This window comes from Mytilus edulis, chromosome 10, assembly GCF_963676685.1.
Source record: "Mytilus edulis chromosome 10, xbMytEdul2.2, whole genome shotgun sequence".
NCBI lineage: Eukaryota > Metazoa > Mollusca > Bivalvia > Mytilida > Mytilidae > Mytilus > Mytilus edulis.
Window position 1 is genome coordinate 52,718,205 of NC_092353.1, and position 17,139 is coordinate 52,735,343.

Here is a 17,139-nt window from a genome sequence, read left to right on the forward strand (position 1 = left end):
AATTAAAAGATAAACGGGATTGGATTAGAGAATTATCCAAAACATTGGAAGAATATTTTAAAACAAGAAAGCTCATTTAAAACAAAAGTAAATATAAAGAATACAAAAAATCTGCAAATACTACTCAATCATAATATCTATCCAGAAATGGGTAATCACGAAATATATTCAATACTAATTGCCCCTTATAAACAAGAAAAACCTGTAGGTATTCTGAAGTGGGAAAGAATTTTTGAAGAAAATTTAAATATAAAATTTAAAAGCACTCTTAGTTTTATATTTAATCACCTAGAAAACAACACATTTATTACATACCCTTATAATAATACTTACTGGCAAGAAATATACAAGTTATTACTTTATCTTCAAATAGATAGACATATTTTAAGGCTAGAAAATTTAAAAACTGGCTATAAAATAGCAGATGTAAAATATTTTGATATAAACACCCTGATAACAGTTATATTTTTCTCCATGTATAAGGCACATTTTGTTTCAAACAAAAAAGAAACAAAGATAGAAATCTTTAAAATTTTCAAAAAGGAAATCTATGACATTATAAGATTAAATGCGATAAGAAATATAGAAACCGGGAATATGTTATTAAAGACATCAGCATATTGTAACCTGTAAGTAAAGGTGTAGTTTGTTTTTAACAAATAAACACACCCTAACTTCCCTTGGCTTTGAATAAATATTATAACACGAGGGGGGGACCGCATAGCAAATAACCTTTTGATATGAATTTAACACAATTTTTATAAACTTACCTAAATATGTATGTACATGAGCATAGTCAAGCATGTAAGCTTACACAAAATAAATCCTTCAAAACATAAAAGAATATTAAAGTAACTCCAATACAGGGAAAACGGTAGTATTTAATTTTCCCAGAATTAGGTTGGCCTTTTGTGTACCAAAGGCAGGTGAAGGAAGTCAAATTAGGAGCGCTGTGATTGGATGTAAGAGTACAATATATTTTTTATTTATCTATGAATAACTGCAGTGTGTATATTTACAATATACATTTTGAAACCTACTGAAATATTTTCTAGAGAATTCTTCGAAAAGACTTGCAAAATTTCATAAATTTGGTGCAAAATGACGGTGGGCATGGATAACATAAACAAGCTCCGTTGGAAGTTGGTCATGATACTATTTGGCTTTAATTTTTAAAACACAATAATAAAGTACAAACACAACATATAACTGTTTTATCCAGGTTTTTATCTTAAAAAGTGGTAAATTTAGAAAATGTTAATATTGTCGCCTATGGCAGAATAAATAGTACCGTTTTCCCTACAGGTGGCACGGTAGTATTTGCATTCCAGAATTTAGGTTGCTCTTTTGTGTACCCTACTTAGGTAAATGTATCTAAACAGCATGATTGGACAAAAGATACAGTATCAACTGAACATACTTTCCCAAACTGAGGGATGAATCAGGTGTAGAAAAATATGAAATAATTTTACATACAGATAAAAATGAATTTTTGAGAATTTTTTTAAATTTTGTATTCACTGCACCATAAAAGACCTAAAAGTGCTAGTGGCCGTAGGTTTTTAAAAATAGCAAAAAAACTAAACGGTCATGATACATTTTCCAATTCATTTCTGAATAGTAAAATGAAAGTACTTCAGTTAACTGTAAATGTAGAATGTTTTGCAGTGTTAAAAAGTGGTGAAAATTCTAAAAAGGCTATCATTATCCCTTATGGGCCAGGAAATACTACCGTGCCACCTTAAGGGGGATATATATTTTTAAACTAAATCAATAAAGGAACTTCTTTTACCTATGCAATTTATAAGTTTATCAATAAAAAGTTGATTAAGGGCAACTATGATAAAAACAAGCCTTAAATTCCACCCCTGAGAGTAAAAATTGCTGATTCAGCAAATGTTGCCTTATCTCTAGGTAATAATGTAAAAATTTAGCTAGAAAGTAGAGCTTCATTATTTTTATGTAACTTGCAATACATTTTTAATTATAAATGCTCGCTTTAACTTTTCGCAGTGTCTGACACATGTGCAACCACTAAAATTTGAGATGCGACATTCTTCGGTTGCATGTACATCCTATTATTTTCACCGAAATAAATAAATTGCATAATTTCTTATTTTTTTCAACACAAGTACAGCTATACTAGTTTCTTGAGGTTTAATTGGTAGTTCTGATGTAACATGACACCAGTAGCAGCTTTTGGGGAACCAGTAAGTGGTTAAGGGGTCCTTACTTATTCAATTAGCTCTCATATTGGTCTGAAATAGAGATAGAAATAGGGGTTTCTATATATACATTGACTAGACATTATTTTTGACAAAGAATGTATTTATGATGTTATATCAGCAAGATTAAATGGTTTATTCATTTTCCATGCAAATACCATTAGTTGTTAAGATTTTCTGACAGTGAAAAGCACAATAAAGGCAAATTGATTATGTAAGGGGAGATAATTTAACTTAATGCATACATGAGAAATAGACAAACAGTCAACTTAGAGATGTACTTTAGTACATGTATTGGCAAACAGATTTTGGAATTATAGTTAACTGCAATCTAAAGACTCTTGTTGTATTGCCCTCATAACCTGGAAATGTTTAAAATAATATAAGGCATGCTGTAAAATGTGGAATGGACTTTAATTTCAGTTTTCATGATTTGGTGCTTAAACTGTTTCTTTCAGTCAGATTAACCATAAACAGAGTTGGCAATCCAATAATTCCTCTTGAATCACCATGTTTGACTTCTGTGTTGATTTGTAACATCATATATTTGGGTTTTGTTCACTGCTTAAGTAAAAATGGTAAGATGAAAAAAAGTGAAAATCTGCCCGATGGGGTAGGGATGTAATGTTTCATTTTTTTTGGTAAGAAATGAGTGCAGACTAGTATTCTTTATTGTAATATGTTCCAAAGTAAGAAGTCTATGCATCATAGGTGTCATGACTGATTTCAAGTTTGTTATGTCTTGGTTAAGGGGGATATATATTTTTACACTAAATCAATAAAGGAACTTTTTCTTACCTATGCAATTTATAAGTTTATCCATAAAAAGTTGATTAAGGGCAACTATGCTAAAAACAAGCCTTAAATTCAACCCCTGAGAGTAAAAATTGCTGATTCAGCAAATGTTGCCTTATCTGTAGGTAATAATGTAAAAATATAGCTAGAAAGTAGAGCTTCATTATTTTTATGTAACTTGCAATACATTTTTAATTATAAATGCTCGCTTTAACTTTTCGCAGTGTCTGACACATGTGCAACCACTGAAATTTGAGACGCGACATTCTTCGGTTGCATGTACATCCTATTATTTTCACCGAAATAAATAAATTGCATAATTTCTTATTTTTTTCAACACAAGTACAGCTATTCTAGTTTCTTGAGGTTTAATTGGTAGTTCTGATGTAACATGACACCAGTAGCAGCTTTTGGGGAACCAGTAAGTGGTTAAGGGGTCCTTACTTATTCAATTAGCTCTCATATTGGTCTGAAATAGAGATAGAAATAGGGGTTTCTATACATTGACTAGACATTATTTTTGACAAAGAATGTATTTATGATGTTACATCAGCAAGATTAAATGGTTTATTCATTTTTCATGCAAATACCATTAGTTGTTAAGATTTTCTGACAGTGAAAAGCACAATAAAGGCAAATTGATTATGTAAGGGGAGATAATTTAACTTAATGCATACATGAGAAATAGACACGTTATCATTGTGTTTTTTTAATTACTGGAAGAAAGATCGCACATATGGCAGGATATTTTCTGGACTAAACATTGTGAATATAGCTTAATTAAAAAATGCCAGCAAAAAATACTACGAAACAGGGCAATGGCGGAAAATTGTTTTCGGACATGTGTACTTTTATAAAGGATAAGTGTAACGACATGAAGGACGATAATATGTCAGGTAATGAGACTATGGAGGCTCTCAATGAACGCTTCAATAAGGAAAGTGATAAACTTCAGGATACGGAGAAAACCGCATTAAATGTAATGATACTGCTGATGCCCGTTCTAGATGCTTTCTCGGCCCGTAGGGATGAAACTTTAATGGTTCACGATACGAAAATCAACCGATTGCAGGTAGGAGTTCGTAACATCGAATACGCGAATGATGCGCTAGATCAGCAGTCGAGGAGGGACCACATCAGAGTGACAGGCATACCGGAAGTGGAAGGCAATGCAGTGATAATAGATGCTCTAATGGCTTTAGCTCAAGCTATGAAGGTTGTTTTAACTGGAAAGATCGGTGACGCCTACCGAACTGGTAAGAAAACTCCAGGGAAAACAGGCAGGTGATCGTAAAGTTTGAAAACCGCACTGATCGTTTTAAATTCCTTGCTAGTAGGAAAGAACTTAAACAAACTGAGTTTAAAGACGTATATGTTAGCGAAGATTTGACGCCGTTACGTTTTAAACTCTTTCAATTGGTAAGAAAAAATGATGACGTCAAAAACGCACACACGCGTGATGGTAAAATTCATTGTTTTATGAAGAATGGTGGTGATAGAGTGGTGATCGCATCCTCCGACGACCTATTCAAACTAGGAATCGTGGACGTTGATTATAAAAAGTTGGGACTTACTGAGCTGTAGGAGCGCGCGGAAGGGAAATATTTAGACACCGAGTCAGTGCTTGATGTCAGTGATGATAAATCTGTGATTCAAAAGGAAGTGCTTGAAAATGAAAATATCTTGCAATTTAAAAATATCAAAATTTTAACCCTTAATGTGTGTGGTCTTGTCTCTAAATTGAAAAATCCAGATTTTATTGAATTCATGTCTTTATATGATGTAATATGTCTTACTGAAACTAAAATTGATCAATATGATGATGTTGAGGTTAATGGGTTTAAGCTACTACCCTCTGTTATAAGGCGAAATTGTACATCTAAATCAGGTGGTATTTGTGTTGATGTAAAGGAATATATATGCAACTATGTCCATGTAAAGGGACCCATTTACTTGCTCTAGTCATTGTGTATTATGGTTCAGATAATTAGATTTGAATAACTCTAATGTTAATGACAATGATATGGACAATACAAATGACTCTAATATTGTAATCACCTTGCATGGTGAATCAGAGTCTATTGTAAAACCAATATGGGCCAGAGACAGAGCACCAGTTTTCACGGAGAACCTAGACGATACCAGTATAGATGAACTTTTGAATAAATTAGAGGATATTGATCCTCAAAATACTGATAATGTAACTGTCAATAATGTTGTAAATGATTGTGTTAATATTATAAGGAATGCGGCAGAACAAGCCAATATGTTTGTTAAAATCAATGATAAAAATGTTAACAAAAAATGTAACTCTCAATTTGTACATCGTAAGAAGTATTTCAATAGTGAATGTTATGTAAAACGTAAAAATTATCGCAGGTCTAAGAAGTATTACTATAGAGTACGTTCAACAATTAATTATGATGATTTGGTATGTAAAAGTAGAGAGTACAAGAAAACTTTGAAAACTCAATTTAACGAGTTTCAGAAGGCATTTATAAGTAAATTGCGTGGTTTGCGTACCACTGATCCTAAGTCTTATTGGTCATTGTTAAACAAGGGCTGTGAGAAAGGTAAAAATGTATCTCAGAAGGTTGCTCTTGATTTATTTTTTAACCATTTTAAAAATTTGAATAATGTAGAAAATGATATTGATGTTGTATTACAGAAAATATTAGTGAGTATAATACTGTAATTAATCAGTCTATTTGTGAACAGGAAGTTGTAAATGCAATTAAGTCTTTGAAAAATAACAAAGCATGTAGCGATGACATGATTCTTAATGAATTTTTGAAACATGCAGCTTGTAAACTTATGCCTGTATTTTTGAAAATATTTAATATTGTATTTGAAAGTGGTATTATACCAGATTCATGGTCAAAGGGTTTTATCTGCCCTATTTTTAAAAAGAAAGGTGATCCTGCAAATGCTGACAACTATAGAGGTATTACAATATTGAGTTGTTATGGAAAATTGTTTACATGTATTTTGAATAATAGATTGTTCAATTATTTGGAAAGTTTAGGATTATTATGTAAAGAACAGGCAGGCTTCAGAAAGGGGTATGGCACTGTTGATCATATCTTTAATTTGAAATGTCTCATTGATTTGTATTTATTTAGAAGAAAAAAATTGTATTGTGCTTTTGTTGATTTTCGTAAGGCTTTTGACTCTGTTAACAGAATATTATTATGGCAAAAATTGTTACGCAATGGTATAGATGGTAAATTGCTGATTGTAATACAAAACTTGTATAAAAATGCAAAATCTTGTGTAAGAGATGGATCTAATTGTTCAGATTTTTTTGCATCTAATATTGGTGTGAGGCAGGGTGAAAACCTGTCGCCCCTATTATTTTCTATTTTTCTTAATGATTTGACTAAGTTTATGTCACATGCTTATAGTGGTCTGAATGATATTTGTAATATGTCTCATTTACTGTTTGACAATGATGATATTGAAGTGTATTTTAAATTGTATCTGTTGTTATATGCAGATGACACAGTCATTATTGTATAATCTGCAGTTGAGCTACAATCAGCATTGAATGCAATGTATTTATATTGTGAAACATGGAATCTCAAAGTTAATACTGAAAAAAGCAATGTTGGTATATTTTCTAAAAGTCGACAGGCTGATAATGTTCATTTTATGTATAATAATGACCGTTTATCTGTTATTGATGAATTTCAATATTTAGGTATTGTATTTTCTAGAAAAGGTACTTTTCATGTTAATAAATCTAGACTGGTTCAACAAGCCAGAAAAGCAATGTGTTATGTATTACGTAAGTCAAGAAAATTGTATTTACCTATAGATGTATTGTTACAACTTTTTGATGCTATGGTTGGCCCTATATTAATGTACGGTGCAGACGTTTGGGGGTATGAGAAAAATGATGTTATTGAATCATTGCACTTAGAATTTTGTAAATATATAATGAAAGTTAAAAAATGTACACCTAACTGCATTGTATATGGTGAACTAGGTAGAGTACCAATGTCTGTTAATATTAAAGCAAGAATGGTTGGTTTTTGGAAACGTATTGTTACTGGCAAAAAAGAGAAAATTTCTCGTACATTGTATGAAATGCTATAGAAACTTGATTCTGGTAATGTTTACCACTCTAAGTGGCTGAATTGTGTAAAAGATATTATATCTGAATGTGGTTTTATTAATGCCTGGAATAATCAATATATAGATACAAATTGTCAGTTGTCTAAAAATGTGAAACAGTATTACCACAATTTGTTTGTAAATGAATGGAAGGCTCAGATATTTAATACCTCAAAATGTTTAAATTATAGAATGTACAAGTCTGAGTTTGGTTTTGAAAATTATTTAACTACATTGCCTTTTGATCTAAGAATTAACTTGTGTAAATATAGGTGCAGTAGTCATAGGTTACCTATTGAATGTGGTAGATTTTATAGCATTGATAGATCAGAAAGAATATGTGATTTATGTAACAGCAATGTGCTAGGAGATGAATTTCATTATATATATGATTGTACTTTCTTTAATGCTGAAAGGCTGAAATTATTGCCTGCAGATATTTGTAAAGTTAAGAATACTATGAGTTTCTCTAATTTAATGAACAGCAAAGATAAATTTGTTCTTGTTGGCTTAGCCAAGTTCTGTAAAATTGTCATGTCAATTTACAAATGATATTTACCTTCCCATTTATTCTTGCATAATTTGTAAATATGTTTGTTCATGCATTATATCTTATTTGTTATATTGTTGTACTATCATGCTTCATGTGAGGCCTTTAGTAAAATAAAATGTTTCAATGTTTCAATAACCCGAATAATTCAGTCGTTATATTCCGCTGATCTACGATGGCTGCATTAACGCCTGAACGCCTTCGTCGATAAAGTCCGTCAACCGGAAATTTTACAACGCAATGAATTGTGGGAGTTAAAAATAATTTGGCGGTAAATTAAGGAGGAGCTATCGATGTTTGTATTCATATGTAAATATGTGAAATGGATCATTGTAATCGGGTTTGTTTTCACTGTACGCATGTGTTTGACCTTAACAACTTAAAGAATGAAAAGAGGCGAAATTTGAAAAACGAAATAAAAGAAGTTAATGCTGTTAAAATACTATCAGAGTGTTATGAAATAGATGAAGAACAAATTCGCAATGTTGTTGACTTGAGAGTTGATGATGTTTTCATTTGTAACCAATGTGTTATTACTTTAAAGGCCGTATTTACGTGTGAAACTAAGTTAAAGAACTTAGTGAACAATATTAAGAAAAGTGCTTCACCACAATTTATCGAATTCGCTAATAAATTTCAAACTGTTGTTGACCAAGATGAAGATGAATATCCTGCCATCAACACCATTGAAAAATGCCCATCCACGACAGAAAAATGCCCAACCACGACAAAGAAGAGGGCAGTACATGCAATCACACCGTCTAAATCAGGGTACACCCCTAGGGGCAAAAGAAACAGATTTTTGACTCCAAGTAAGGGGGCCAGAAGACGACAGTTGAAATTTCAAACTCCAAAACCGCCACAGACTCCAAAGTCATCACAGACTCCATCATCCTGTAGAAAGCTTACAGAAACTTCAAATCTACAATCGCCTGGTCCAAAAGTAAAGGTAACTAGAAACACAAAACTTTACTTAAATGTTTTATATTAAAAATGATGTAGTTCTATAAAAAATAAATGTACATAAATACTCATTGTATGGAAAATTGTACATGTATATACATACTGCTTTTTAAATTCAATATCATAAATATTTAGTTTCAGTACACATTTAGTTTTAGTATTTATTAATAAATAATACAATGGGTATTTATCTTTTAAAGATTATGTAAAGTACAATGGAAGTATATCTTTTCTTTTGAATTCTCATTTTGGTACATGTACTGTATAGTAACAAAATGTAGATTCAAAATCATCTATAATACATTTATATACATGTAACTTCCAAAAATAGTTGTATATATTTGATGATCTGGATATGGGTGTACCCTTCCTTTATCTTTATAGTTTTTAGTCCATTTAATCTATAATTCTTATCTTATATATTTTGTCCATTATTTTATTATTCTGTTAACTACACCCAGACCCTCATACATGTACACAAAAACCCTTGATTTTATAAAAATGAAAATTTTTCAAATGTTAAAAGATACATGTATATAGAGAATTAATCCATTTTATATACATGTACTTCTAAAAATTCTTATCTATAGGTCTTTTTGGTTTTTGCAGGTTCAAATTGGTTTTAGGAGTAGTCAGAAAAAACTCACTTTTGCAAGGCCCTGGTAAACTTGCTTGCAGAGCCATTGTGATGAAACAATACAAAACAGCGTTGAATCACCTGCTTCAAATAGACGAGGTAAAGAGGGATTTGGCAACTACTGTTAAAAAGACACTTGACGAGGAAGCACAAACAATTATGTAGATTGAAAAGTTCAGTATCTAAAGTTTCTAACATTTCAAAGTTCACATGGAGGTCAGCAATAAGCCAGTTAGAGAATACATGCCCAATAACAATGGACATCTTAAGTGCTATCATTGGAAATAATAAAAAGGAAAAATTATTGAAGACCCCAAGAATGGTGACCAGTATGGGTGTACTACTTTTCAGCAGAAACAGGCGGATGAACACCTTACAAGCTATTAATAGTGTCATGATGTACAGAGGACATGTGAGAACAAGGGTAAGTAAAATACATTTAGTATACATATGATACATGTATGTACATGTGTACAATGTGTATACATTTATTATATATACCAGAAGTAACCTTAAAATCCTGTTGTTTAAACTACTGACATGACTATAAAGGTTCATGAACATGTATTGTGTTTAAGGTATTTAGCATTCACTCACAGGAGTAACTACATGCACAATTTAAGAGTACAAGAAGGTGATAATCAATGCAGATTCCTCTTAAAAAAAGTGAAGATAGATATTAAAATTAGTGTACCATATGCATTAAAATCATGTCATAGCCCTAGGTTATACATGTATATATATGCTATAATCAAATATCATATTATCAATGTAACTATGTCCAGAAGGGGGGGGGGGGTTCAAACCATTTATGTATGGTTAAGTCCCTATTCCAAAGCATTTATTCAACATTGATCATGCTATACCAAGTTATAACAACATGTACACAATATGCTGAAACATATTATAGAATTGTAAAATTTAACTCAGATATATAAAAATTTATATAACATATTATGTCTGATTTTTAGGTTTACAGTACATTTAACAGAGCAGGGATATGTAACTCCTACAAGGCAACATTAGGCTTAGTAGATCAAATATGTGAAAACTTTGATATGCCTGTCAAGAAGTGGTCAAAAGAGATGTCTAACCAATATCAGCTTAACACAGTCACAGAGGATAGTAGTTTAGGTATATTGATTAACATGTGATTGATTTAGGAACTTTTAAAACTTAAATAATATAGCTACACATGAATCACAGTTAAGGTGGTACCTAGCACTATAGGGAGATACATGTAACTCTGTAAATCAGCTAAGCGTTTTAGTTACGTTGCGTTGTTAAGGGAATATTAAGCTTTCCAATGATCAAAATTAGTGTTTGTCAAACTGCTATATAACCAGTGTACATGTATTTTTTCTGATAAATTTGGTTGGTTCAAATTTTTTGAATTTCTTATATTTTTGTCGAAGGGTCAAAATAAATACTTTGCAAAAATTTTTGAAAATTATACGAGCCAAATTAATTTCAGTGAAGGTGTTGGGTACCACCTTAAATATTTGCATTTCAGTGAAATATTTAAATTAGGTGTGTCTAATGTGCTTTTAGGAGAATAAATACTTGTGTGACATCAAATCCAAATAATGATTAGCATGATTAGTTAATACATTATATTATATTATATTAGTGGACAACGGAGGATGATTCTACGGTTTGATTTTTTTTTAATAAGTTTATATTTCATCATCAAAATTTATGAAACAAATGATGTAATTACATACATGTACCATGCCATTTGCAAATATTTGTTTGATTTCTGTTTCTTTTAATTCTTTAGTATATCAGTACATAATATCAACAGAATCTGAAATTTAGGATCTTTTACTTTAAAATTCCTGAACATGTAAAGAACATGCCTTTTCTTTTGTAGGAGACCATTGCTATTCTACTATAGACAACAATGTGACCTCTGGTGACCATTGCTACTCAGCTGCACTTCTTGTAACAGATACCCCACTCAAAGACAAAGAGTCATATAGTGATTTATTCTCCATTGATGCTAATGAAGTGACAATCCCAACTACAGAATGCTTTGGTATGGTGATGCAACAAATTATATGCATACATGTACATGTAGTTTCCAAGATAAAATGCACTGTCTACCTAACCATATATATATTAAATGGTAATTTAATATTATAGTTTTTTGAGACAAGTTCAATGTCTTATTTAAGGTAAATTATCAGATCATATAATTGTAAAATTTTTGCTATTATTTTGAATTGATATATTTGTTTTTCTCGCACCAAAATTATTGAGCCATTATTCTAGACATTGCTAGATGAAGAACAAAAATTAAAAATTTCACAAAATAATCATAACAGTATTATATATAATTATAATGAAATATGTGTCCAATGGATTTCATGTATTGTTCTTCTTTTTTAGATGAATATTATTACGCTACTCCAATTACAAAGGTCTCTGATGGGGAATTAAGTTCTGATCATCCTGTTTATAGCCCAATTTCTGTTGGTGAGATCCAGCTCTCAGATACTCCACTAAAAGACAACAGATATTTGAGTGTCCATGGTGATGTGTCAGTCTCTACTACAAAACACTTTGGTATGTTGTATATAATACATGAATCACAAGCTTGTGCAATATGCTTCAGTAAAATCAACACTCTGTTGTTCTACCTGCTAGTATATAATGTGTTAAAATATACCTTTTCATATTTTTTTGTCTTTTGGAAAATGTTGTTGGTACAGTATTTAGACCCCTCCATGTTTACCACGAAATATGTTTTTGCATGCACATGTATAAAAATTGTGTTTTTTATTCAACTCAATCACAGGTTTGAACATTGTTTTCAATTTAGACTTGCATATATATAAGTCTATAAAAAGGACCATATAAGTACTGGTGTGCAAATTTTTAGACTTGTATATGTATCATATATATATATGTAAAAATAGGGAATGTTTTTAAACTTTTAAAGACTATAGTTCTAGATGTGTACTTTTTTTTCAATGCAGATGATACCTTTGATGTTTGGGTACCAAATATTACAGAAGAACAAACAACATCTCCAGATCTTTCACCAAGAACTCCTGTTGTAAAATGTGTGACTGATGCAGCTATAGGTATTTTCTTTTTATTTCCTTTTATATTTAATTTCAAGTAATAATACAATCAGGAAAAGGAAAAAAACTGGGAATTGTTAGATTAGATATATGAATTACTTTAGACCAAATAAAAAAAGTTTCAGGACCAGATATTGCTTCATAAGAAGTTCACATGTTAGAATGGCTATGTAAAAGTATGAATTAATAAACATGTTTATAAACTGTATAAATATCATGTTTATATTGTCTAAATAGGAGACTATTTTATTTCAACATAATTGTAAAACCTTTGTATTGCATACCATTATATTTATTGATTTTATTTTAGTCATGAGTCGAGATGAATCACCATTTACTACAACTCAAAAGGAAGCTAACAGAGATGGTGGATCCTTTCAAGTCGTGATGGACAATTTAAATGTACATCAAAAGACCAGACATAAAACACTTGATAACAAGAACAAAATACACAACTTAGTTCATTCTATTGCTGTCCATTCTCGTGTGTCAGGATTGGATTTGGATTCAACCCATCCACAGGCTGATATATTATCTCTCCCAAATGATGCATTCATCCCTGGAGACCAAGAGTACTTTACCTGCATCAGGACTTCAAGACATTGATGAAGAGAACTCTTATTGAAAATGTACCAATCTTGGAAAACTTGAAGCATTTAGTGGAATACCATATCCAGCACCAATATGCAAAGCAATCAGAAAAAAAGAGCAACATTGTAAGTGATACAATATTTTTCAAAGATAATTTTGTCACAATGTACATGTAGATATGGTCAATTTTATGAGAAAACAAAGTAAAAGATTATGCTGTTATTTTAGGCCATAAAAAACATTATGTTTGTTTGACCTCACCCTACCTACCCAAAAAAATAGGCTGCCTGCTCAAAATCTTTTTTTGTCCTGATCTGAAAAAGGTTTTTTTATCAGATAGACATGGAGACTAAAAAACATTTGACGCTTCAACTTCTCTTTGTCAAAAAAAGAAAGAAAATGCCTACCTACATGTACCTAGCTACTGTTTCAAACTTTGAGTAGGGTTTGGACAAACCAAAATATTTTTAAGTGTGGCCTTATTAAATAATTGATCAATTGATAAAAGATACTGCAGGCAAAACTAAAATATATAAATCCATGTATATATATTATGCTTTGGTTCAAGCCTTTATTACCAATGTTCTATATATAACGAAACAATATTTGTATGTCTGCACTCTTAAGTTAATAACAAACTTTTTTTTTAAAGATTCCGTTAGGCATTTTAGAGAAAGACGAGAACATCATGGAACAGATGATTGAGATAATGGAACACCTGCAACAGTATGTGCCAACAACAGAGAACGGTAAAATGATACCATTACTTCTTGGTGGAGATGCATTGAGTGTAGAAAGGGGTGATGGAGCCCAAAGAGCCAGACAAGATGCAAGGACACCAGAGCAAAGGCTAGATGGATATCTTTGGAAAAGTGAGGACTGGCATGGCCACATAATATCATTACAGGTAAGATTGGTAAAAATGTAGTCATATAGTATTGAAATCTTTTACTAAGTATTCAGTATTGAATTCTTATACTAAGTTTAATTTTTTTTTTTTAATTTTGTATGTCATTTTGAACATTAGATTTGAATAACAAGCCGAAATTAACTTTCTGTTAAATATGTGTTTATGAAATAATGCCTTTCTTTACATAATTATTATAGCTTAATGTAATTCTCATTATTACAGGAATCATTTAATATGCTGTTCAAAGGCTCATCATCTGGTGAAAGAGGAACACTGTTCCAGTTAAAGAATATGCTTGATAGACGTGGAGTAAAATCAGAGGTAATTTGAGGATTATTTAAAATATGCTAATTAAAGAAATATCGTCAGACACAATAGCCCAATAAGATAGGAATGTACATAATAGTTTAAAGAGGACACTGTAAAACTTCCATATCACAACACTTAGATATTACTGGGACAATTCTTCACAGACTTTTCTGACAGTTAATTATGTTATGATAAAAAAGGAGATGTCTGTGTACATGAATGAGACAGCAATCAAACAACAAAAATCTCTTACACCTAGATGGCATTAATCTCATTTTTACAATTCTTATAACTTAGTGTCATTATAATAGAAAAATATTATTATCACAATACTTTTTCTTTTAGTAAACGTTACCCAAACAGGTGACAAAACCAGTGAATGATTGTAGAGAGTTTATGAGATTGACCACTCAAGGTTTTATACTCCTAGCTGCATTACAAGTCCTTGGAGTAGACAACTTGATTGAATTCGATAACCATGTAAATAATCTTGCAACAGATGAACAAAACGCTGAATTAATGGAACACATTGTTCAGACTATTGTTGATCGTTTCATTAAGACGGAACGGTTTACTCTAGATTGTGATGAAACAACAGAGGACAACAATCAAACAAATAGAGTGCCATGCAGTTATCCTGGTTGTCCAAAATCTTACCTGTTGGATGGACTGTGTCGGCGCAACCATAGACAAACTTGTCAATATAAAGATTTAGATATATTACAGCCACATGAACCAGTCGCCAATGAACCAAAGACGAAAACGAAGAAAAAATCTACAGATTACAAGAGTGACTATAAGTTTAATTACACATGTTGTGTACTTCGGGATGGTTTGATGGACTGGTGTAGGGAAGACTCGGCCAAAGAGAACGATGGTGATCGCCTTTTTCGAATGTGGAAATTTGATATGCTTAGGTTTTCGAATTCAAACCATACAAAATACCGCCTTCTAGCATTCAAACTTCAAGCACAGATTATGGCAACAATACCTCAAAGGCTTGCCTTTGAATTGAAACATAATCAGTCAATCAATATCCACGGCGGAAAAGGTGGGAATGTACCAGGTGACCTGGCCTTGGAATTCTTTAACATGAGAGCTAAGGATGCTTTGCATGCGCTGCATGGAAATCTAACATCAACATCCATAAAACGTGTTGGTAGAAGCCTTCAAGGGTGCAACGATATAATGGATGCATATGTAAATGGTCTAGGACATTATTTTGGAAAGCCTTCAAATTCTAAACCATCTTTTAAAAAGACATGAACATGATTGTTACACAACTTCAACCAGAGAAACTATTCAATGAAATTCCAGGACGTTATCACAAGTTTTTTCAATGCATTCCATTTGATCCGCTTTCTGACCTGAAAGGGAAGACTTTTAACAAATGGCTTACAGAAAAGAAGGAAACGTACGCCAAGATACAGAGACGGAAATCATATTATGTATGAACAAAATGTGCTAAACTGTGATAAATTGTTCAATAGTTGCTTTAAAAAATGTTGTATAAATACATGTGGATATTTAATTAAGTAACTCCATTTTAATCATCCATTTGATGTTCATCTTTCTATTATGTTGTGTTTTTTTTATTTATAACTTGTGTTTTTTGTTGTTTTAATGAGTTGATGGCAGCCCATTAGTAGCATGTTTAAAGATTTTTTTATTCATTATCATTTTGACCTCTAGATACTGACAAATGACTGATTCTTGGTTGTGTCTCTTAAAAGTAGGAACATATCATTGTCAGCTGGAGGGCTTTGAATTGAGACCGGTTTTATTTATAGTGCATTTTTTTTGTAAACGTTGGGTTTATTTATAGTGCATTTTTTTTTGTAAACGTTGGTTTTATTTATAGTGCTTTTTTGGTATAAAAAACATGACCGGTTCATGCATGTGTTCCAATTTTTTAAAGTTAAACATGTTTATTAGTCAGCCTAGTGCTAACCATGAAATGTAGATTTATGTGTAATTCAAAGAAAGTTAGCCATCCTTCTTAAAATTTAAGTATTCATATGTCATGGATACTACCAATAGTGCATCACTTGGTCATTTCTTCTTTGTGATCAGTGCATAATTTATCATTTTCTCATTTACTAAGAAATTTAAAATGAAAACGTCTACTGTGCAATACACCATTTTCTGTGCAATAACAGTAGAAGTAATGTTATTTTGATTATTATGAAGTGAAAAGTGCAATGTAAAGAAAATTGTGATATTTGTGTGTGTTATTTTAAATCTTTGGTATACATGTATATGGTAGAAACATTGACTGTCCATCAATTCTTGAAGTCAACAATAATAGAATTTCATTTTTGTGTTTTTATAGTGGGAAAAGGGTAATTGTTCACAAGTCATGTGATTTATTTACTCTTTATGTCGTGTATGTATACTGTAACAATTTCATTGTTTTTCATCTGTCAATTAAATTATTAAAAATTCAGCTTGGAAAAATTCAAGCAATAATAAACATGAAAAGCAGTCTTAATCATATTTTGTTACATTTTATTGCCCGATTGATATGGTTTGCATCACTGGGTTAAATTGGTGTATTTCCAGCTGTAGTTGTGAAGAATATGGGAAGCAAATGTGATGATTCACTTACATTTTCAGCTATGATTTTATCTTGCATATAAAAATGAAGATGTGGCATGATTGCCAATGAGACAAACTCTCCATAAGAGACCAAATGACACAGAAATTAGCAACCATAAGGCACTCTAGGGCCTTCTACAATGAGCAAAGCCAATACCACATAGTCAGCTCAGTTAAGACAATGTAAACAATTCAATTGAGAAAACTACCGGCCTAATTTATGTCCAAAAAATTAACCAAAAACAAATAAGTAACACATAAACAAACAACAACCACAGCCTATTTTTAAACATATAGAGATGGTACAATGTATGATAGCCAAACAGACAGCTATAATGTATCCACCAGGGCAAATA

General features: G+C 31.4%; 1 protein-coding gene across 2 annotated transcripts; it reads left to right on the forward strand.

Moving 5' to 3' along the window:
• The first annotated feature begins 7,959 nt into the window (after positions 1 to 7,959).
• Positions 7,960 to 16,676, forward strand: LOC139491468 (uncharacterized). Of its 2 annotated transcripts, XM_071279174.1 has the most exons (10): positions 7,960 to 8,635; positions 9,259 to 9,710; positions 10,258 to 10,420; positions 11,160 to 11,324; positions 11,678 to 11,854; positions 12,268 to 12,375; positions 12,686 to 13,091; positions 13,619 to 13,873; positions 14,099 to 14,197; positions 14,549 to 16,676. In XM_071279174.1, exons 2-7 carry the CDS (start codon positions 9,543 to 9,545, stop codon positions 12,979 to 12,981), a joined length of 1,077 nt encoding a protein of 358 aa, XP_071135275.1. In that variant the 5' UTR covers positions 7,960 to 8,635; positions 9,259 to 9,542; the 3' UTR covers positions 12,982 to 13,091; positions 13,619 to 13,873; positions 14,099 to 14,197; positions 14,549 to 16,676. The 2 variants fall into 2 exon arrangements, with proteins under 2 accessions (XP_071135275.1, XP_071135274.1); XM_071279173.1 differs by lacking the exons at positions 7,960 to 8,635; positions 9,259 to 9,710; positions 10,258 to 10,420 and having other exon boundaries at positions 11,218 to 11,324.
• Positions 16,677 to 17,139: the final 463 nt, after the last annotated feature.